We start from the raw sequence: 23,302 nt of genomic DNA on the forward strand, positions 1-23,302 counted from the left end.
AAAGGACCTTAATATGTATAGCTTGGAAGAAAGAAGAGACAGAGGGGATATGATAGAAACTTTTAAATACATAAAGGGAATCAACTCGGTAAAGGAAGAGAGCATATTTAAAAGAAGAAAAACTACCACAAGAGGACACAGTTTTAAATTAGAGGGGCAAAGGTTTAAAAGTAATATAAGGAAGTATTACTTTACTGAGAGAGTAGTGGATGCATGGAATAGCCTTCCTGCAGAAGTGGTAGCTGCAAATACAGTGAAGGGGTTTAAGCATGCATGGGATAGGCATAAGGCCATCCTTCATATAAGATAGGGCCGGGGGCTATCCATAGTATTCAGTATATTGGGCAGACTAGATGGGCCAAATGGTTCTTATCTGCCGACACATTCTATGTTCTATGTTTCTATGTTTCTATGATAGCGAATCTACGATACGTAAAACACTAAACAAGAATGGATTTCATGGGAGGATACCACAGAGGAAGCCACTGCTGTCCAAAAAAAACATTGCTGCACGTTTACAGTTTGCACAAGAGCACCTGGATGTTCCACAGCAGTACTGGCAAAATATTCTGTTGACAGATAAAACCAAAGTTGAGGACTTCCGGTTCCGGCGCTGGAATGCAGGATGCGGAGTGAGTGAGCTCCGGCGCTTGTCCCTCCAATATCTACTGCGCTCCGTTCACAGCGGCATTAAGGGACTCTGAAAATAATCTGAGAGATCCCACACAGCGGCGGTGTCCGTTACTTGTTACGGAGCGGCAGACGGCAAGTTACAAGCGGGGCAAGCCAGACCGCAAATACCATGCAGGGCAAGATGGAGGATTCCCGCCCTGCTTCCCCGATTAACACCATGGGAGTAGATAAAGCGGCGGTTGATGGCCGTAAGCCGAGTGAAGATCTACTCAAGATTGATTATAAAACCCTAGCCATTGAAGTGGCCAAATACTTGGCTCCAGACATTAAGGAGACGCTCGCTAAAACCCTCACACAGTCTTTGCATGAACTGCATGACACGGTAGCGAGACATGAGGGGAGCATAGAGGAGCTGGAGCAAAGGGTTGCGGCAATGGAGGAAGATGTCTCCAGATGTACCCGCGATAACCAAGATCTGTTTAAACAGAATATTGTGCTTAAGGATCGCCTGGAAGACCAAGAGAACAGGTCTAGGCGGAATAACTTGCGGATAGTGGGCTTACCAGAATCTATAAAGCAGACAGCCCTGAGAGAAATATGTGAGATGGAGATTCCACAAGCCCTGAATCTAAGTGGGAGACACAAGGTGGAGAGGGTTCTCCGTGTGGGGCCCGCCATGGACTCTCAGTCGCAAAGTAACAACAACTCTCAAAGTATGTCATTAAAACCGCGTCAAATCATCATGCGATTTCTGGACTATACTGACAAGGAGTCCATTTTGAGGGCCTTTAGAGCTCGCAAAGGGCCGCTGAAAGTGAGAGGACATATGTTACTGATGTTCACGGATTATTCAGCTATGGTGGCAAAGAGACTACGTGAATTTAGTACTGTCTGCTCGGAGCTGTACAGACAACAAGTGAGATTCCAGCTATTGTACCCGGCGATTTTAAAAGTCACCTTATCTGAGGGTGAAGTGAAAACCTTCCAAGACCCGGATGTTGCAGCGAACTTCCTTCATGTGAATATCCGAAAGGGAGAGCAGAGACAAAGAGGCAGATCCCCGGGACAACATCAGCAGGACAAAGAAAGAGCAAAGAGTCCGGAATGGAGGCGCTCACCACCTACTGACAGGCGGAGACGGGATTGGGAGCTGGTTCCGGTAGACAAGCGGACCCCTCGCTCCAGAAGAAGGGACTCATGGTCGCGGTGAAGCGGTCACTGCAGGTGGTTGCGTTAAAATTTAGTGCAGGACTCACGTGGCCTGTATAATGTTGGCGTTCTGGGAAATGTTGTTGAGCAGACCTTTATAGGCCCAGAGTTGTGCGGGGGTTAAAACATATAGAGTCGTCATTATGATTGTCTTAACAATGTTTATGCTTGGTATGCGGTTTGCAATATTATGAGGGGGGGGGGGATAGGCAGTCAGTCTTGGCAGTCCAGAAAAAAGAGAAGTCATGAGGAATTGTGAGGGGGTACTGCATAGATTGATGTGTTACAGCAGGAATTCAGTGCTGGGAGATGATTCTAGTAATCGGGGGGGGGGAGGGGGGGGGGGAGAGGGGGAACGTTTTATTTTTATTTTTACTTTTGCTGTGTTGTAAAAAATGTTCTCTATGTTCATGCATCAGCCGACACTCGCATCCAGAAACATATGATCAGGGGTTATGTACGCCCAGTTGCAATCCTAGCCATTGGAATGTCAGATATTGAAAATTGGGGGGAGTATGAAAATAGTTAGCTGGAATGTGAAGGGCTTACGCTCACCGCAAAAGAGGTGGATGATCCTACGCCACCTTAAGAAGATGAAACCTGACATAGCTCTGCTTCATGAAACTCATCTGTTAGCTAGAGATTTTGGGAGAATGAAAAAATTGTGGGTCGGAGAAGTGATTGGATCAGCTTCCTCTGAGCGAAGAGCAGGAGTCCTGATATTGTTTAACAAAGCTTTCAATTTTGTCCTGTTAGGTTCGGTAGCAGATGATGAAGGGAGGTGGGTCAAAGTATTGATACAAGTCCAAAATGTACAGTACACTATCAGGGCCGGCCTTAGGTGTTCAGGCGCCCTGTGCGAGCTAACCTTGTGGCCCCCCCCCCCCCCAAAAAAAACAAAAAACACTGCTTGTTGCTGGCATCATAGCATAGGCTGGCTGACTATCCAACCAAGTAGTTACCAGCCCACACACCCCAAAGGCCGGTGTAATGTTATACTTCCCTACTTCGTGAGATTTTCCTACCCTCGTCACTTCCGGTCGCACCGGACATGACGTGAGGAGGTGTGCAGCGCAGCGCAGGCACACAACGACAGGTTAGGGAAATTTCACAGCAGAGTGCGCATGCGCCAGGAGCCTCGCCGGCGGTTAGGGTAGGGAAAAACTATGGGCGCAGTGATCGGATGGATGTTCTCAGCTGGACACCGCCGACACTGCGCATGCACCGGGAGTGCCAGCAATGTGCGGTCCGCACATTACCGCTGTTCCGTGTTTTGTGGATCCACAAAACACACATGGATGTGTGAATGGACCCTAAATGTGAGGTAAATTAGTTTCCAATGTAGTATTAATAACTAAACAATTAAATAATAAACATATTGCATTGTCTACTTACCACCAGGACAATAAGATGATCTGGACTCTGGCTGCAGTCTGGCTCTGGGGACTCCATTGTCACTCTCTTCTCCTCCCCCCCTCCTTCCCTTGTCACTCTCTTCCCCCCCCCCCTTTCCCTTGTCGCTCTCATTATTCCCCCCCTCTCCCTTGTCACTCTCATTATTCCACCTTCCCTCCCTTGTCACTCTCATTATTCCCCCCCTCTCCCTTGTCACTCTCATTATTCCCCCCCTCTCCCTTGTCACTCTCATTATTTCCCCCCCTCCCTCCCCCTTGTCACTCTCATTATTTCCCCCCCTCCCTCCCCCTTGTCACTCTCATTATTTCCCCCCCTCCCTCCCCCTTGTCACTCTCATTATTTCCCCCCCTCCCTCCCCCTTGTCACTCTCATTATTTCCCCCCTCCCTCCCCCTTGTCACTCTCATTATTTCCCCCCTCCCTCCCCCCTTATCACTCTCATTATTTCCCCCCCTCCCTCCCCCCTTATCACTCTCATTATTTCCCCCCCTCCCTCCCCCCTTGTCACTCTCATTATTTCCCCCCCTCCCTCCCCCCTTGTCACTCTCATTATTTCCCCCCCTCCCTCCCCCCTTGTCACTCTCATTATTTCCCCCCCTCCCTCCCCCCTTGTCACTCTCATTATTTCCCCCCCTCCCTCCCCCCTTGTCACTCTCATTATTTCCCCCCCTCCCTCCACCCTTGTCACTCTCATTATTTCCCCCCCTCCCTCCCCCCTTGTCACTCTCATTATTGCCCCCCCTCCCTCCCCCCTTGTCACTCTCATTATTTCCCCCCCCCTTGTCACTCTCATTATTTCCCCTCCCCCCTCTCATTATTCCCCCCCTCCCCCCTTGTCACTCTCATTATTTCCTCCCCCCTCCCCCCTTTTCACTCTCATTATTTCCTCCCCCCTCCCCCCTTGTCACTCTCATTCTACTCCCACCTCCACCTCTAATGTAGCGTGGCCGAGCTCTGTTCGATCCGCGGTACAGGAGCATTTGTTTCCTGTACCCGGCCGGACTGACAGGAAGTGCACACTAAATGAGCACTTCCTGTCAGTCCGGCCGGGTACAGGAAACAAAAGCTCCTGTACCGCGGATCGAACAGAGCTCGGCCACGCTACATTAACAGCACACAGCAGGCGCAGGCAGGATTCTTTAGCCGCTCAGGCTGCGCAGCATGAGGGTTGCCGCCGGCTGCCCGAACTTATATAAGCAACTTTTCTTCTTTTTTTTTTTAACCGCAACGGGCGCCCCCTGCTAAAAACAGGGGAGGGGGAGATGGAGGGGGCGGGGGGTCCACCCCGAGGGAGAACACAAGTGCCGCCTCGCCTGCCGCATATTACATTGCAAGCTGTCGGCCGCCCGGCGCCCCTGTTGCTATGGCGCCCTGTGCGGCCGCACAGCCCGCACACCCCAAAGGCCGGCCCTGTACACTATCTATAATGTTTATGGTCCAAACTCCAATAACACCCAATTTTTGAGGGCACTGGAAGGTAATCTACTCACAGATAAGACCTCTAATCTAATAGTGGGGGGTGATTTCAACTCCGTAGTAGTGGAGAAGGAGGATAGGAGAACCAAATCAACGGAAGTTAGAACTAACATGGCTCAGGACGCAGTTTTGGGGCCTATGATGGAATCGGTAGGACTGGTAGATCCTTGGCGGCAATATCATCCAGATGATAGGGAGTTCACGTTTTACTCTCACGCCAGAGACTCATGGTCACGTATCGATTGTATATTCAGGTCACCTTATCTGGCTTGGTGGAACATGCTGATATAGGGGATATAGTTATATCGGATCATGCTCCAGTAACCCTGGTTATGAGGGACACGTTCTTGAAGGGGACAGATTATTTGTGGAGGTTCCCCTCAAGCTTAATAGATAATGAGGATTTTAAAAATAAGCTAGTAGGTTGGTGGGAAGAGTATAAGGAAGATAATCAGGCTCATTTAGATGAGCCGGAACTTTTCTGGCACACGTCTAAGGCGGTATTGAGAGGGCGCATTATGGGATATATATTTAACAGAAAGAAAGCGTGTCAGCAGGCGTTAGAACAAGCGAGTATTAGAGTCAGACAAACATACAGACAGTTTACGAATGCCCCCACTGCAGAAAATAAGGCTAAGTGGGTAGAGGCACGCCAGGCCTTTGAAATGAGCGAAAGGGAAAGAGAGGCTTTCAGACAAACACAATTTGAGACCAAACTGTACAGATATGGTAACAAAGCAGGTCGCATGTTAGCAAACTTGGCTAAAGGTCAGAGAACGCACCAATTTATATCCAGCATCAAAGATAACAAGGGGAAGGTGGTTATTGACCCAGCGGGTATAAATGAGATTATAGGTCAGTATTATAAGGCTTTGTATGAGGATAACTCCTCATCTCCAATAATTGATACCTTGTTAGAAAGGGTAGAATTACCCACTGTAAAAGCTGACCAACTCCAGAAACTAAATGCTGACGGAACTCCAAACGGTCATCAAAGGCCTAAAAAATGCTAAAGCCCCCGGTCCCGATGGGTTTTCGGGGGAATACTACAAAATACTAATCTCACAAATATCCCCAGTAATGCAGAAATTATACAATGACGTGCTGAAGGTCAAAATAGACCCGGACAAAGAAAATATATCCTACATCAAGCTTTTGCCCAAACCAGGGAAGGACCCCCTATTGCCCGGTTTTTACAGGCATATATCCCTAATAAATGTGGATACCAAAATCCTATCCAAAATTATAGCCGACAGGTTTGCTTCCTTTCTACCATCCCTGATTGGGTCTGAGCAAGTGGGGTTTGTTCAAGGCCGCTCGGCAGTTATGAATATCAGGACGGTTCTAGCGGTTTTGGATAGGGTACGCCATAATCCTAAAGAAGAAGAGACTCCAGCCATGCTCACCTTGGACGCTGAGAAAGCTTTTGACAATGTAAGGTGGGCATGGCTGGAGGCAGTGCTAGATAAATTAGGATTCGAGGGGGCTTTCAGAACATTTGTAGCAAATTTATATAAATACCCTAAGGCAAGGGTGTATACTCAGGGCTTTCTATCGAAACTTTTTGATTTAAAGAAAGGCACGAGGCAGGGGTGTCCGCTCTCTCCACTGCTGTTCAACCTGGCATTGGAACCTCTTGCGCGGCTTTTATGTTCATCGGATCTGTATGAGGGAATAGAGGTGGGCATGTCACAAGTGAAAGCAGCACTTTTTGCTGATGATGTGGTTTTATTTCTGGCCAAGCCGGAGAAACATATTCCAATTATCTTTCAAGCTTTGGAGGCCTTTGGAAATTACTCTGGATATAAGGTAAATATATCTAAATGTGAATACCTACCTCTATTACCCATGCGTGAGGCCCTAAAGAACAAATTAATTAGCTCGCTAGGAATTACGATGACTAAATCATATATAAGGTACCTGGGGGTAAAAATTGGGAAAGACCCTCATTCCTTATATCAACTTAATTTTCCACCATTAATATCCCGAATCAAGGCGGATTTAGATAAATGGCAGGGATTACCCCTTTCTTTAATGGGGCGGTGCTGCTTGGTGAAAATGATGGGGGTTGCAAAACTGTTATACCCCATGCAAACAATCCCACTCTTGATACGTCATGCAGATGTGGCACTATTGGAGAGTAGGTTTATTCAGTTTATATGGCAGGGCAAAAAATCAAGGATTGCTCTGAACAAGCTAAAGGTGAGGAAGGACTTAGGCGGTATCAATTTCCCAGACATTAGGGGATATAATATAGCTTGTAACAGCAGGTACATATTGGATTGGGTGAACCAGACATCTTTTTATTCCAATCTCAAACTAGAAAAACAGCTAGCGAAGCCCTGGAATTTGGTGGCATTGTTGCATACCGGTGTCTCTAAACTGCCAGGGCCAATCAAAAAATCCTTGGTGCTGAGGGACACAATTATTGTATGGAAATTGTTACGGAAGATGTACGGTTTGCCCTACCAAATATCTAAGCATCTACCAATAGTGGCCAACCCGAATTTTGAACCGGGCAGAGGTGGCAAGCTCATGATCACTTGGACACAGGCGGGGATTAGGAAAATGGGAGACTTATTTCATGAGACGGAGTCTAGGTGGATGACACAGGCGGAGTTGAAAAAGAAGTGGAATTTGAAGGAGCCAACCTTTTTCCCGTATATGCAGATCATGTCTTACGGAAAAAGTTTGTGCAAAGACCTGACTAGGGAGTGGAGAGCGAATGATTTTGACTCGCTTTTAGGAATAAAAATTAGACCGTCGATTTCACTTCTTTATCAATCTCTAAGGGACAAATGGGAGAAAGTGGATCCAAAAAAAATGTTTCAGAAATGGGAGACACTTTTGGAGGTGAAAGATATATACCTGCCTATATGTTCAGGAATAGGAGCTTTGTATAAAGCCATTCCAAACGAGCAATGGAGAGAGACCCACTTAAAGATATTGCATCATGCAATATTTGGCTTTGACATCCCTGTTTCTGACTTGAGGCAGGACAGGCTGACTGCTTGCCCAAAATGCAACCTTTCAAAATCGGACCTATTCCATGGATTGTGGAGTTGTCCGAAGTTGAAGGAATACTGGAATGAGGTGAACAATTTGATGAAAAGGTGTGGTGGGAGTGAGGAGAGCATTACTCCTGCAATGGTAATAACACATGTTCAAATTGCAAAGTCTGGGCAATCAGATGATTATGCGGTGGAGCCTATCACACCGATGGGACATAAGGTCCTGTTGGGGGCATAAAAAAGTATACTAAAAGTATGGCTTCAGCCTCAGGTCCCTTCTGTCACTATAGTTATTGCGCAACTCAAGCACATCTTTCACCTAGAATGGATTGAGGCGTTACAACAGAAAGAAGTTCTGGGGAAAAAATTGTATCGAACCTGGCGCAAATTTGTGCTGAGCTATATAGAGCCTTGTGAGTACTCAAGAATCATGTCTCCTTTCAAATTGACGGCATGGTATTTGTTAGAAGATCTGAAGGAAGCGCTGGGAACTCTAAAAGTGATATAACCTGGTGTTTTGCTTATGAGGTTTAGCGAGTTGATAAGGAGATTCGGCTGATGCAGGGGATGGATGGGGGGATGGAGGGAAAGGGGGAGGTGGGGGGTGTTATTTTGTTACCATAATATGCATTATAACGGGACAAAATGTATAATCATAATCATATTAATGTTTGACACTTGATGTCTATGATCAATGTCATATGTCTGATAATGCTATGATTGTTATTATTTTTGATTGGGAGAAAATTAATAAAAACTATATTGGAAAAAAACAAAGTTGAGTTGTTTGGAAGAAACACAAAACACTATGTGTGGAGAAAAAGAGGCACAGCACACCAACATCAAAACCTCATCCCAACTGTAAAGTATGGTGGTGGGGGCATCATGGTTTGGGGCTGCTTTGCTGCGTCAGGGCCTGGACGGATTGCTATCATCGAAGGAAAAATGAATTTCCAAGTTTATCAAGACATTTTGCAGGAGAACTTAAGGCCATTGGTCCACCAGCTGAAGCTCAACAGAAGATGGGTGTTTCAACAGGACAACGACCCAAAGTATAGAAGTAAATCAACAACAGAATGGCTTAAACAGAAGAAAATACGCTTTCTGGAGTGGCCCAGTCAGAGTCCTGACCTCAACCAGATTGAGATGCTGTGGCATGACCTCAAGAAAGCGATCCACATCAGACATCCCAAGAATATTGCTGAACTGAAACAGTTCTCTAAAGAGGAATGGTCAAGAATTACTCCTGACCGTTGTGCACGTCTGATTTGCAACTACAGGAAACGTTTAGTTGAAGTTATTGCTGCCAAAGGAGGTTCAACCAGTTATTAAATCCAAGTTTTCACATACTTTTTCCACCTACACTGTGAATGTTTACATGGTGTGTTCAATAAAAACATGGTACCATTTAATTCTATGTGTGTTATTAGTTTAACCCCTTTCCGACCTTTGACGTAATAGTTCCCGCAATTTGACGTAATAGTACATCATAGTGATCACGCGGGCACCGGAGCGGTGTGCGCGCAATCACTGCAGGGGCCAGGCAGTCCGTGGTAGCCGGGCCCCTGCTGTATCCGCCGGCATCGCTGTAAAAGCCGATGCCGGCGGATTAACCCCTTCTATGACCGCGACATAGAAGAGGTTTGTGTCGGGTGAATGATCGCATCGAGTCCCCGCGATGCCATGCAGAGGCATCGGGAACTGCCTTCTACGGGAGCCGAGGAGATCCAGCCTCAGGCTGGGTCTCCTAGGCAACCTGTTAGTGTTAGTGTCATAAACTAACAGTCAATGCATTACAATACAGATGTATTGTAATGCATTGCAGAGGGGATCAGACCCCCAAAAGTGAATGTCATAAATAAAGTGAAGTAAAAAAAGTAAAAAAAATGTGTTTTTTTCATAAAATTTATAAAGTAATAAAATTAATAGAGTAAAAAAGAAAAAAAACGCCCCTTTCACCTTATTTTATAATAAAAAACTGAAAAAACAAACAAAACCCACACATATTAGGTATTTCCACGTCCGTAATGACCGGCTCTATAAATATTTCACATGATCCACCCTGTCCGATAAGCACCATAAAAAAAATGGAAAAAAACGGTGTAAAAAAAAAAGCTATTTTTGTCACCTTACATCACAAAAAGTGCAACACCAAGCGATCAAAAAGGCGTATGCCCCCCAAAATGATATCAATAAAACCGTCACCTCATCCTGCAAAAAATGAGCCCCTACCTAAGACAATTGCCCAAAAAATTCTAAAACTATAGCTGTCAGAACATGGAGACACTAAAACATAATTTTTTTGTGTCAAAACTGCTATTATTGTGCTAAAGTAAAAAAAATACAAAAAAGTATACATATTAGGTATCGCCACGTCCGTAACAAACAGCTCTATAAAAATATCACATGACCTAACCACTCAGGTAAACACCGTAATTAAAAAAAAACAACTGTGTAGAAAAAAGCAATTTTTGTCACATTACATCACAAAAATTGCAACAGCAAGTGATCAAAAAGCCGTATGCCCACCAAATAGTACCAATCAGACCGTCACCTCATCCCGCAAAAAATTAGACCCTACCTGAAAGAATCGGTCAAAAAATAAAAAAGCTATGGCTCTCAGACTATGAGACACTAAAATATGATCATTTTTTGCTTCAAAACTGCTATTATTGTGCTAAAGTGAAAAAAAAAAAGTATACATATTAGGTATTGCCACGTGCGTAACGATCTGCTCTATAAAAAAGTCACATGACCTAATCCCTCGGGTAAACGCTGTAAAAATAAAAAATAAAAACGGTGCCAAAACATCCATTTTTTTGTTACCTTGCCTCACAAAAAACGTAATATAGAGCAATAAAAAATCATATGTACCCCAAAATAGTACCAATAAAACTGGCACCTTATCCCGTAGTTTCCAAAATGTGGTCACTTTTTTGAGTTTCTACTGTAGGGGTGCATCTGGGGGGCTTCAAATGGGACATGGCATCTAAAAACCAGTTAAGCTAAATTTGCCTTCCAAAAACCATATGGCGTTCCTTTCCTTCTGCGCCCTGCCGTGTGCCCGTACAGCAGTTTACGATCACATGTGGGGCTTTTCTGTAAACCACAGAATCAGGGTAATAAATATTGAGTTTTATTTGGCTGTTAACCCTTGCTTTGCTACTGGATAAAATGAATAAAAATGTAAAATCTGCCAAAAAATGTAAATTCTGAAATTTCATCTCCATTTTCCATCAATTCTTGTGGAACACCTAAAGAGTTAAGAAAGTTAGTAAAATCAGTTTTGTATACCTTGCTGGGTGTAGTTTCTAAAATGGGGTCATTTCTGGGTGGTTTCTATTATGTAAGCCTCACAAAGTGACTTCAGACCTGAACTGGTCCTTAAAAAGTGGGTTTTGATTTGCTTCCATACTTCTAAGCCTTCTAACGTCCCCAAAAAATAAAATGTCATTCCAAAAATGATCCAAACATGAAGTAGACATATGGGGAATGTAAAGTAATAACTATTTTTGTAGGTATTACTATGTATTATAGAAGTAGAGAAATTGAAACTTGGCAATTTGCTAATTTTTCCCAATTTTTGGCAAATTTGGTATTTTTTTATAAATAAAAATTAATTTTTTTACTCCATTTTACCAGTGTCATGAAGTACAATATGTGATGAAAAAACAATCTCAGAATGGCCTAGATAAGTCAAAGCGTTTTAAATTTATCACCACTTAAAGTGACACTGGACAGATTTGCAAAAAATGGCCTGGTCCTTAACCACCTCCCGTCCGCACGTTGGCTATAAACGTCCGGGAGGTGGTTCTCTATTTCTGAATGGACATTCCAGAACGTCCGTTCAGAAACTGCAGTTGCACGCTAATCGTGCAGCTGCTGATCTGGTTGCCCGCTGTCAGTGACAGCAGGGCAACCCAGAGAGAAGGCAGGGACAGTGCCCAGGTGTCCCTGCCTTCTGGATTGCTGAATACACAGCGCTCACCGAGTGCTGTGCATGCAGAGCAGGAAGCGCTATGCGCTTCCTGTTCCGGCCCGGCGGTCATGTGATCGCCGGGATCGGAGAGTGCAGGAGCTGTGTTAGGTCTTTCAGAGTCCTCGATCAGCCCTGTAATGAGGCTGTACAGCGCTGTATTGCGCTGTACAGCCTCTCTGGGGGGTGTATTTCTGCTGTAACTGGGGATACTATGTTAGCCCCAGTTACAGGAGAAATCAACAGTGAAAAAAAAAAGAAAAAGTGAAGTAAATGTCCCCCAGAGGTCTTGTATGACCTTATGGGGGACGAAAAGTGTAAAATAAAACATAAAAAAATAAAGTGTTAAAAAAAAAAAAAAAAAGGTTTCACATGTAAAAAAAAAAATTCCCCAAGCAAGGAATAAAAAATAAATGTTAAAAATAGAAAAAATAAAATAAAATAGACATATTTGGTATTGCCACGGTCGGCTCTATAAATATATCACATAATCGACCCAGTCCGATAAACACCATAAAAAAATATATAAATAACCATTTTTGTCACCTTACATCACAAAAAGTGCAACACCAAGTGATCAAAAAGGCGTATCAAAATGGTACCAATAAAATGGTACCAATAAAACCGTCACCTCATCCCGCAAAAAATGAGCCCCTACATAAGAAAATCTCTCAAAAAATAAAAAAACTATAGCTCTTAGAACATGGAGACACAAACATTTTTTTAGTTTAAAAAATGCTATTATTGTGTTAAAGTGAAATAAATAAAAAAAAGTATACATATTACGTATTGCCGCGTCCGTAAAAAACAGCTCTATAAAAACAAGCAATTTTTGTCACCTTACATCACAAATAGTGCAACGCCAAGTGATCAAAAAGGCGTATGTCACACAAAATGGTACCAATAAAACCGTCACCTGATCCCGCAAAAAATGAGCCCCTACATAAGAAAATCTCTCAAAAAATAAAAAAACTATAGCTCTCAGAACATGGACACATTAAAACATAATTTTTCTGTTTCAAAAATGCTATTTTTGTGTAAAACTTAAATAAATAAGAAAAAGTATACATATCAGGTATCGCCATGTCCGTAACAATCTACTCTATAAAAATGTCACTTGACCGAACCCCTCAGGTGAACGCTGTAAAAATAAATGAATAAAAACTGTGCTAAAACAACCAATTTTTTGGTCACCTTGCCCCATAAAGTGTTATATTGAATGAACAAAAAATCATATGTACCCAAAAATAGTACCAATAAAACTGACACCTTATCCCCTAGTTTCCAAAATTGGATCACTTCTTGGGAGTTTCTACTGTAAGGGTGCATCAGGGGGGCTTCAAATGGGACATGGAATCTAAAAACCATGTGGAGTTCCTTTTCTTCTGCGCCCTGCCGTGTGCCCATACAGCAGTTTATGACCACATGTGGGGTGTTTCTGTAAACCACAGAATCTGGGTAATAAATATAGAGTTTTGTTTGGCTGTTAACCATCGATGTGTTAAAGAAAAAATTGGATTAAAATGGAAAATCTGCCAAAAAAGCAAAATTTAAAAATTTGATCTCCATTTTCCTTTAATTCTTGTGGAACGCCTAAAGGGTTAACAAAGTTTGTAAAATCGTTTTTAAGTAACTTGAGGGGTGTAGTTTCTACAATGGGGTCATTTATGGGGGTATCCACTATGTAGGCCCCACAAAGTGACTTCAGACCTGAACTGGTCCTTAAAATGTGGATTTTGGCAATTTTCTTAAAAATTTAAAGAATTGCTTCTGAACTTCTAAGCCTTCTAACGTCCTAAAAAAATTAAATGACATTTCCAAAATGATGCCAACATATAGGGTATGTTAAGTAATAGCAGATAAATTGAAATTTAGAAAATTGCAAATTTTTCATTTTTTTTTGTAAATTTGGGATTTTTTCATAAATAAAGGTGAAATATATTGACTCAAATTTATGACTATCATGAAGTACAATGTGTCACGAGAAAACATTCTCTGAATGACTTGGATAAGTAAAGGCGTTCCAAAGTTATTACCGCATAAAGTGAGATATGTCAGTTTTGCAAAATTAGGCCTGGTCAGGAAGGGGGAAAATGGCCCAGATGGGAAGTGGTTAAGGTGAAAATGAACCCGGTCCATAAGGGGTTAAGCAGATTGTGATTGTCTATTGTTGTGACTTAGATGAAGATCAGATCACATTTTATGACCAATTTGTGCAGAAATCCATCATTCCAAAGGGTTCACATAATTTTTCTTGCAACTGTATTTTTATGACACCATTTTAGGTTCATATTTTGTATTTTTGTTGTTGTAGTTTTTTGGGTTTTGTTTTACTGGTGTTCACTGCACACTGCAAATGACATGATGACTAGTATGCATGTCATGATTATGGTGATACCAAATTGACATCATTTTTGTTTTTCTACTTTTGCACAATAAAAAATGTTTTTAGGAAAAAAATTGTTGCTGCATTCAAGAACCTATAACATTTTTATTTTTTCTATTGAGCTGTGTAAGGGCTTGTATTTTACACTGGTATAATCTTGGGTACATAAAAATTTGTAATCACTTTTTTATTGTTTTCTAGGTGGCGGGATGAACAAAAAAAACTGAATAAATCAAGCACTTATATTACTTTACAAGTCCTATTAGGGGACTTGAATATCTGATCTGCTAATCAATAATAATAACATTGCAAAACGTCTGAATTGCAGTGTATTTGTCACAGTAGTGTCACGGTCTCTGTGTGGTTCACTGTGACACGGGTTCCATGTTGCTTACTGTTTTGCTCTGGCGCACTGGCTGCGGTTAATGTCGTGTATGCTGGTTGCCAGGGGCGACGTGTAGTTTTGGTAGTCTGTGTGTGCACTGCTCCTTGAATGCTTGCTCCTTCCCTGTCTGGTGCTTGTGTGGTTAAGATCTTGGTCTGGGTGTGGTCTATAGGTGCTATTTAAGGCCTCATGCACACGGCCATTATGTGGCCGTTCCGTGCATTGGGGACCACAAATTGCAGCCGGGACAGATCGAGACTTATTCAACTTGAATGGGTCCGTGATCCATCTGCACAGCAGTGCTTCCGTGCCTCCGTTCCGCACCGCAGACCCATTCAAGGGAATGGGTCCGCATCCGTGATGCGGGGAGCACGCGGCCGATGCCCGCATATTGCGGATCCGCTGTTTGCGGGCCGCAATACGGCCACGGCCGGGCAACGGCCATGTGCATTAGGCCTAATCCTGTTGCTGTAGGCCAGGGTGTTAGTTGTTCTCCAGCCCTTGTTGGGTGCTGGAGCTATGCACCTTACCTGGGTTTCCTTCTACCCAGTTTGTGTGGCCACTTGTAATACATCAAGATCTTTTGGTGTGCTGGTGCTCAGTGTGTGTACTGAGTCCTATGCGGTGTTCGGGTTCCAGTACTGGTGACTGGGTTTCTGTTGTTGTTGTTTGTGTGGACTGCTGTTACCTTTTCCAGCAGTCTCTACAGGTAAGTGGCCAAGTGCACTAGGACCATCCTGGAGGTGCAACCAGTGTGCTTCGGCTAAGTTCATCCCTACCATCTGGGGCCCTGTGAAGAAGGGGGCACACTGGGTTTATGCACTCTGGGGTTGGCCCCAAGTAAAACCAGTGCTCTTGGTCCAGTGGTAACTCTTGCCACTGGTTCCTTACTTGCTGATCCAGTTTCCAACTCACTGTTATTTCTCGGTGTATTCTTTGTGGTTAGATGTTCTAGGGGTCAGTTGGACCCTCACTAGAACATGACAGTATTGTTCCTGTCAGTGTACAACTGACTGGCAAGGCATTAGAGGACCTAATGGCCTTCCATGCATGGCACACTTGGGGTCCATTCTTAGGGCCCTGGCTACCACAACATCCCATAATCATGTCTCATGGAAGGGTGCCCCTCTTTGTGCTAATACTTAAATACTGTTGTGACACAGCTGGTACCACAACTGTCCATCCTGACACATAATGGGGTACCAAGCATGAGACACCAACTCTATGACCTTCATATGCCCTAATCTGCCATATGGACAGGGACTGTGATCTTGAGACAATATCTAATTGTGTACCTCCATGCAGAGTTGGAGACATATTGAGGTAAAGTATAGGCCCATAGTGGCGTATGTTTAGGTTTGCAATGAAGATGCTAAATATGGCAGTCTGCATGAGGCCTAATTGTGGCAGCAGAAAAAATATTACATTTAATGAAACAAAGAAAAGTCAGCTGCTAACAAGCTTTTATGTCCAGACATTTGCATTTACCATAAACACGGGTACAGTGCATACGTGCTTTTTTTTTATTCTGAGCATTTGAAAGGATTTTCACATTTTTGAAGTTAAAGCATACTGTTGGAATATGTCATTACTTTCTAATCAGTTGGGGCCCATCGATCCTGATAATAAAGGAGCTTCTGATTACAATTGTGTCCCTTTCACAGTCTTTCCCTTCACAGCAGTGCCCCATTCACCTGCTACACAGGGTACTGATTCGAGGCCTCATTCACGTGAATTGGGCCAGCTGCAGTTCCTTTCACAATCTGGTTATTAGGATGCTGCTGTGCAATGAAAAATTAGAAGGGAATGAAATGCAAAACCGGTGCGATTGATGGGGGTCCGAGATAGGAATGCCCTTATAAAATGTTTATACAATGGAGTATAATAATCAGTTCTGGTGGGGAAGTGAAGCAGTTGGACCTTTTATGAAATGAGAGTTGCAACCTGATTGGTTGCTACTGGCAACTGTTCCACTTTTGCACCAGTTTTGATTAAAAGGCCCCAGTCTAGAAGGTTCATAATCCTATTGTATTTTCAAGTCAATTCACCTCTAAAGGGGTTTAAGAGTATTAGGAAGGTCATAGCATGGAACAATCCTGTAATTGTAAACCTTCCCTCCCATTCATGTGCCAATGACACATTCAGCAAGGAACACACTGATTCATCCAATCCTCATCACAAAATGTAGCAAATGACAAAAGGAGGGTGGTTGGTTTGAACTGATGAAAGGGACTGCTGCATTCAGATCACACATAGGTTAAATGAGACTAGACACACTCAAATATCAAGAAGGCTTTACAACCTTCATCCGCAGGGACAGGCTGCATCTGTCACATGACATTTGACTTACCAGCAAAGTTTTTGGTGAAGACCAAGGTTACAAGGAGTATGGGGATAAGAACTGTGCCAATAGTAACCACTCGGTCAAAGGGCAGTTCCAGTTTGAGCTGGACCATGAGAGCTGCCAAAGAACCAGCCTTATCATCCTGCGGCCCCGGCAGGATCAATTCCCTCAGTTTTTCTCCAGCTAGCAAAGCAGTAGCCATGTCAGGATGGTTATCAATGATATGTTGCATAAGCGTTTGTGATTTTGATTGGAGGCTTTTCTCCTTTGCTTCTAAGTGTTTTCACCGGCTAGTAAGGTCACGGCTGCTAGTTCAGAGAAGATGTCAAGTCTGTTTAAAAACATATGCAGTACATGTAAATTTACCCTTCCATCCATGTGGCATTTTTATTGTGCAGATGGGCGTTTCTAGTGATGTGTAAAGATACAAAGCAAAGGCAAAAAGAGGCAAATAATAAACAAACAAACATACATTGTAATTAAGACTTTAGTCATTAGAAGCAACATCTGCATTCAGCTGCAGTGCCACGGAAGTAGTTGACATAATCTTTTCTGAATATGCATTAGATTTATATTTACCTGCTGAATATCCCCTGAGTTTTGGAAAGGTGATGTGCAGGAGAGCTGCCATCTACAGATTTCAGGCGGACTGAAAACTTACATTGCATGTCCCTGCAAGCCGGCAAACGTTCAAACGAGTGAAGTGAGATTGTCATTCGCCTGGAAACCAGTCCCTAATGCTGCAATGTAGCTGGAATTTTCTGATCTGCCATCACTGTGCATCCTGATTAAATAGGGAAACCAAAATCTCATGGACGAAGGATTGGTCGCAGATAGGTATTCCTGCCATCCACATGAACTGAGAAGAACAGATATGTTGCCCATCCATTTACTGCAGGCTACAGAAAGGAGGCGGGGTCTCATGCTGGGGAAAAGCATTACAAGCTTCACTGCTCTATGCAACAATATGTGTTCTCTCTTCCTCCCAGAGACAGAAGCAGATAGGCTATTCCATTAGCATTTGACGTCGATTTTTAGCTTTTTCATTCATTCCTGATGTCTACAGCAAATCTGAAATCAGCATCCACGTTTGTGCAATGCAGCTCTGTGATTGTTATGCATGTGTGAGGGAACATATATAGGTTTGCATTTTTAATAAATATCTTCATAAAGGGAATTTGGTGACAATCATAACAATATTACTGAAATGTTACAGCTTTTGGTAATTTAGTATTTTGTCTATGTCCTCTGATATTGCACCAGTGTGTTAAACAGGAACATCTACATCATTAGGCTACATGCACACGACCGTATGTGTTTTGCGGTCCCGCAAAAATAAAGAATGGATGACGTTACGTATGGCATCCGTTTGTTTTTTTTGCAGAGACTTTTTTTTTTGCGGATCCATTGTAATAATGCCTATCCTTGTCCGCAAACTAGAAAAAAATAGGACATGAACTATTTTTTTTGCGGGGCAACGGAACGGACCTACTGATGCGGACAGCACACGGTGTGCTGTCCACGTTTTTTGCGGACCCGTTGAAATGAATGGGTCCGCATCCTATCCACACAAAAAACGGAATGGACACAGAAACAAACAACTTTCCTGTGCATGTAGCCTTAAAAAGGACTTGTCCTTAAAACGTTAGTGGAGAGAGTGGATTGGAAGCAGAACATTTAATGTCATCATGCACATAGCTTTAGACTGTTATATATAAAAAGCTGTGGAGCAGATTTATTAAGAATCTAATTTCATATGCCAGTCTTAAAGGGGTCATCCAACCCCTATAATGACCCCCCCTAATGCCTGGGCCCCTTACATAGGTTATACTTACCCCACTCCTGGTCCCCGCACTGCCGCTTCTCCCTGCACACGGATGAAAGCATCCAGTGTCATGGGGAGCAGCCAATGGCAGGTGGGGATGGGGACAAGCCTCCCTAGTGTCACCCGCGATGCTAGGGAGGCGCATCCCCGTCTTCCCTGCCATTGGCTGCTCCACCCCGACTCCGTGTGCAGGGAGAAGCAGCAGCGGCAGTGCGGGAACCAGGAGCAGCGCTGGGAGCAGGGAGTGGGGTAAGTATGTTACCGGTGAGGGGCCGGCACATGTGGGGGGGTTTTGAGAAATTAGATAACCCCTTTCATAGAATGTTTCATCTGAAAATGACCTATTTAAATAATACTTATTTTTATGTTAAACATTGTTAAAGAATTGTTTGTGGTTATTTTACAATTTTATACATTTTCCATGTCACTATATTTTAAAGTCACTCTGTACACCCTTGCATCACCTGCTTCCTTTGCCACTCTCTCTCCTTGATTGACAGGGCCATGTTCCTACATAAATCATGTTGCTTGGCCCTGTCAATCTAGGAGAGGGAGGGGATAGCAGAGGAAGTAAAAGAAGCAAGGGTGCACATAGTGACTCGAGTCCACCCTTGATGCACTTAACTGCATATTGGCATATACCGTAGATAAATCACATCCTTACCATCATACAACTTCAGTGCTGCCCATAATTATTCATACCCCTGGCAAATTTTGACTTAAAGTTACTTTTATTTAACCAGCAAGTAATTGTTTGACGGGAAATGACATAGATGTCTCCCAAAAGATAACAAGACGATGTACAAGATACATTATTGTGGAAAAAAAACAATTTCTCTGCTTTTATTTACATTTGAGCAAAAAGTGTCCAGTCCAAAATTATTCATACCCTTCTCAATAATCAATAGAAAAGCCTTTATTGGCTATTACAGCAATCAAACGCTTCCTATAATTGCAGACCAGCTTTTTGCATGTCTCCACAGGTATTTTTTGCCCATTCATCTTTAGCAATGAGCTCCAAATCTTTCAGGTTGGAGGGTCTTCTTGCCATCACCCTGATCTTTAGCTCCCTCCACAGATTCTCAATTGGATTCAAGTCTGGACTCTGGCTGGGCCACTCCAAAACGTTAATGTTGTTGTCTGCTAACCATTTCTTCACCACTTTTGCTGTGTTTTTTGTGTCATTGTCATGCTGAAATGTCCACTGGTGCCCAAGGCCAAGTTTCTCTGCAGACTGCCTGATGTTGTCGTTGAGAATCCTCATGTATTGCTCTTTTTTCATAGTGCCATTTACTGTGATTAGGTTCCCTGGTCCATTGGCCGAAAAACACCCCCAAAGCATTAGGTTCCCACCACCATGTTTGACAGTGGGGATGGTGTTCTTTGGGTTGAAGGCTTCTAATTTTTTTTACGCCAAATGAAGGAAACATCATTGTGACCAAACAATTCAATTTTAGTTTCATCTGACCATAACACAGAAGACCAGAAGTCTTCTTCTTTGTCCAAAGGCCAAGCGAGCTTTTGTGTGGCTAGTCTGCATCTGTGGAACCCAGCAGTGTCCAGTGTCCGTTAGATTGTCTGCCTTGAGACATTGCCACCAGCAGAGCCTAGATTCACCAGGATGGCCTTGGTGGTGATCCTTGGATTCTTTTTCACCTCTCTAACTATCCTCCTGGCCAGCACAGGTGTCACTTTTGGCTTCCGACCACGTCCTCTGAGATTTTCCACAGTGCGGAACATCTTGTATTTTTTGCTCAAATGTAAATAAAAGCTGAGAAATGTTTGTTTTTTTTCCACAATAATGCCTCTTGTACATCATCCTATTATCTTTTGGGAGACACCTATGTCATTTCCCGTCAAAAAATTACTTGCTGGTCGAATAAAAGTAACTAAGTCAAAATTTGCCAGGGGTATGAATAATTATGGGCAGCACTGTATTTATGGTGGAAGTAAGGTCTTTACACAGCAACTTTTACACATCTAATGTCTGTGATCAGTGATAATGCCAATCACACACCCTGTGGTCAATGTGACCACAGCATCTGAGAGTCTTTTCCCGGAAAACCCCTTTAAGGTGCTCGTACCCTCATCTGTACTGACCATCCCTTGATGGTAGATATCAGGGGAAAGAATATATGCAGACTGACAAAGATATAGGGTGCAAAAACATTTTTATACCATAATACAGCAAATGCAATAAAAAGAAAATGAACCCAAAATTGTCTATACCAATTGCCTTAAAGAAGCTCACTGGAGTTAGGTGCACCTAATTTATTTAGAGGCGTACACCTCTTAATAAATTAGTTACCTTTTTTGGCAGTCCATGCAATCGTCTGCTCACGGATGGCATGTCAATGTGTCATATCACACAGCGGCTCCTGCTTCTTCCTTGGCGGTGCTGGTCTCTATCACTGTGTGACTGAGCTGATTGGTGGTGCAGAAGTTTTCACTTACTGCTGCTCCACCAATCAGCTCAACACTTAGCACTCCAGAGCGGAGGAAAGGGAGGAGAATCACTCGTCTCTCCTCCTCTGTCTTGTGGATGCTGCAGCCAGGGCCGATTCTAGCTTTTCTGCTGCCTGGGGCAAAATTGTAATGGCACCCCTCCTTACCGTGACAAATTCTCAATCCAACCCCTCCAACCAGCCCAAATGTTAAAGACATATTTAGATGGACATTACATACAGTGCAACAAAAACCCATACAGGAAAATTCTGCACTAAATACCTCTTACATGCAGTGCTGTCCCTTCCTCTGATGTAGACATTCTCTTTCTTTCTCTTCTCCATTCAGCCCAGACCATCATGACAAATTCCTTCAGCCACATCTCATATCTGCAGAGTTTGCCACAAAGACATCTTAGATTCCTCACTTAACCCCTTAAGGACCGGGCTCATTTTCACCTTAAGGACCAGGCCATTTTTTGGAAATCTGACCAGTGTCACTTTAAGTGCTAATAACTTTAAAACGCTTTGACTTATCCAGGCCGTTCTGAGATTGTTTTTTCGTCACATATTGTACTTCATGACACTGGTAAAATGAAGTCAAAAAAATTATTTTTTTTTGCACAAAAAAATACCTAATTTACCAAAAATTTGGAAAAATTTGCAAATTTCAAAGTTTCAGTTTCTCTACTTCTGTAATACATAGTAATACCCCAAAAAATTGTGATGACTTTACATTCCCCATATGTCTACTTCATGTTTGAATTGTTTTGGGAATGATATTTTATTTTTTGGGGATGTTATAAGGCTTAGAAGTTTAGAAGCAAATCTTGAAATTTTTCAGAAATTTACAAAAACTCAATTTTTAGGGACCAGTTCAGGTCTGAAGTCGATTTGCGAGGCTTACATAATAGAAACCACCCAAAAATGACCCCATCTAAGAAACTACACCCCTCAAGGTATTCAAAACTGATTTTGCATACATTATTAACCCTTTAGGTGTTGCACAAGAGTTATTGGCAAATGGGGAGGAAATTTGAGAATTTAATTTTTTTGTCAAATTTTTCATTTTAACACATTTTTTCCACTAACAAAGCAAGGGTTAACAGCCAAACAAGATTGTATCTTTATTGCCCTGACTCTGCCGTTTACAGAAACACCCCATATGTGGCCGTAAACTACTGTACGGGCACACAGTAGGGCGTAGAGTGAAAGGTGCGCCGTTTTGTTTTTGGAGGGCTGATTTTTATGGACTGGTTTTTTGACACCATGTCCCATTTGAAGCCCCCTGATGCACCCCTAGAGGAGAAACTCCCTAAAAGTGACCCCATCTAAGAAACTACACCCCTCAAGGTATTCAAAACTGATTTTACATACATCGTTAACCCTTTAGGTGTTGCACAAGAGTTATTGGCAAATGGGGATGAAATTTGAGAATTTAATTTTTTTGCCTAATTTTCAATTTTAACCCATTTTTTCCACTAACAAAGCAAGGGTTAACAGCCAAACAAGACTGTATCTTTATTGCCCTGACTCTGCTGTTTACATAAACACCCCATATGTGGCCGTAAACTACTGTACGGCCACACAGCGGGGCGCAGAGTGAAAGGTGCGCCGTTTGGTTTTTGGAAGGCTGATTTTGCTGGACTGTTTTTTTGACACCATGTCCCATTTGAAGCCCCCCTGATGCACCCCTAGAGTAGAAACTCCATAAAAGTGACCCCATCTAAGAAACTACACCCTTCAAGGTATTCAAAACTGATTTTACAAACGTTGTTAACCCTTTAGGTGTTGCACAAGATTTAATGGAAAATAGAGACACAATTTCAAAATTTCAAATTTTTGGCAGATTTTCCATTTTAATATTTTTTTTCCAGTTACAAAGCAAGGGTTAACAGCCAAACAAAACTCATTATTTATGGCCCTGATTCTGTAGTTTACAGAAACACCCCATATGTGTTCGTAAACCGCTGTACGGGCACACGGCAGGGCGCAGAAGGAAAGGAATGCCATACGGTTTTTGGAAGGCAGGTTTTGCTGGACTGTTTTTTTGACACCATGTCCCATTTGAAGCCCCCCTGATGCACCCCTAGAGTGGAAACTCCAAAAAAGTGACTCCATTTTAGAAACTACGGGATAGGGTGGCAGTTTTGTTGGTACTAGTTTAGGGTACATATGATTTTTGGTTGCTCTATATT

The 23,302-nt window shown here is 42.9% G+C and overlaps 1 protein-coding gene across 1 annotated transcript in view; it reads right to left on the reverse strand.

Annotated features, from left to right (window-relative positions):
* The window catches only part of PANX2 (pannexin 2), a 40,225-nt gene extending 23,116 nt beyond the window's left edge, over positions 1 to 17,109 (reverse strand). The window contains exon 1 of the mRNA XM_040415736.1: positions 16,842 to 17,109. Coding sequence (XP_040271670.1) covers positions 16,842 to 17,067 — 226 coding nt within the window. The 5' untranslated portion in view covers positions 17,068 to 17,109. The remainder of the gene's footprint in view (positions 1 to 16,841) is intronic.
* Between the last annotated feature and the right edge of the window lie 6,193 nt (positions 17,110 to 23,302).

This window comes from Bufo bufo, chromosome 1 (assembly GCF_905171765.1).
Source record: "Bufo bufo chromosome 1, aBufBuf1.1, whole genome shotgun sequence".
NCBI lineage: Eukaryota > Metazoa > Chordata > Amphibia > Anura > Bufonidae > Bufo > Bufo bufo.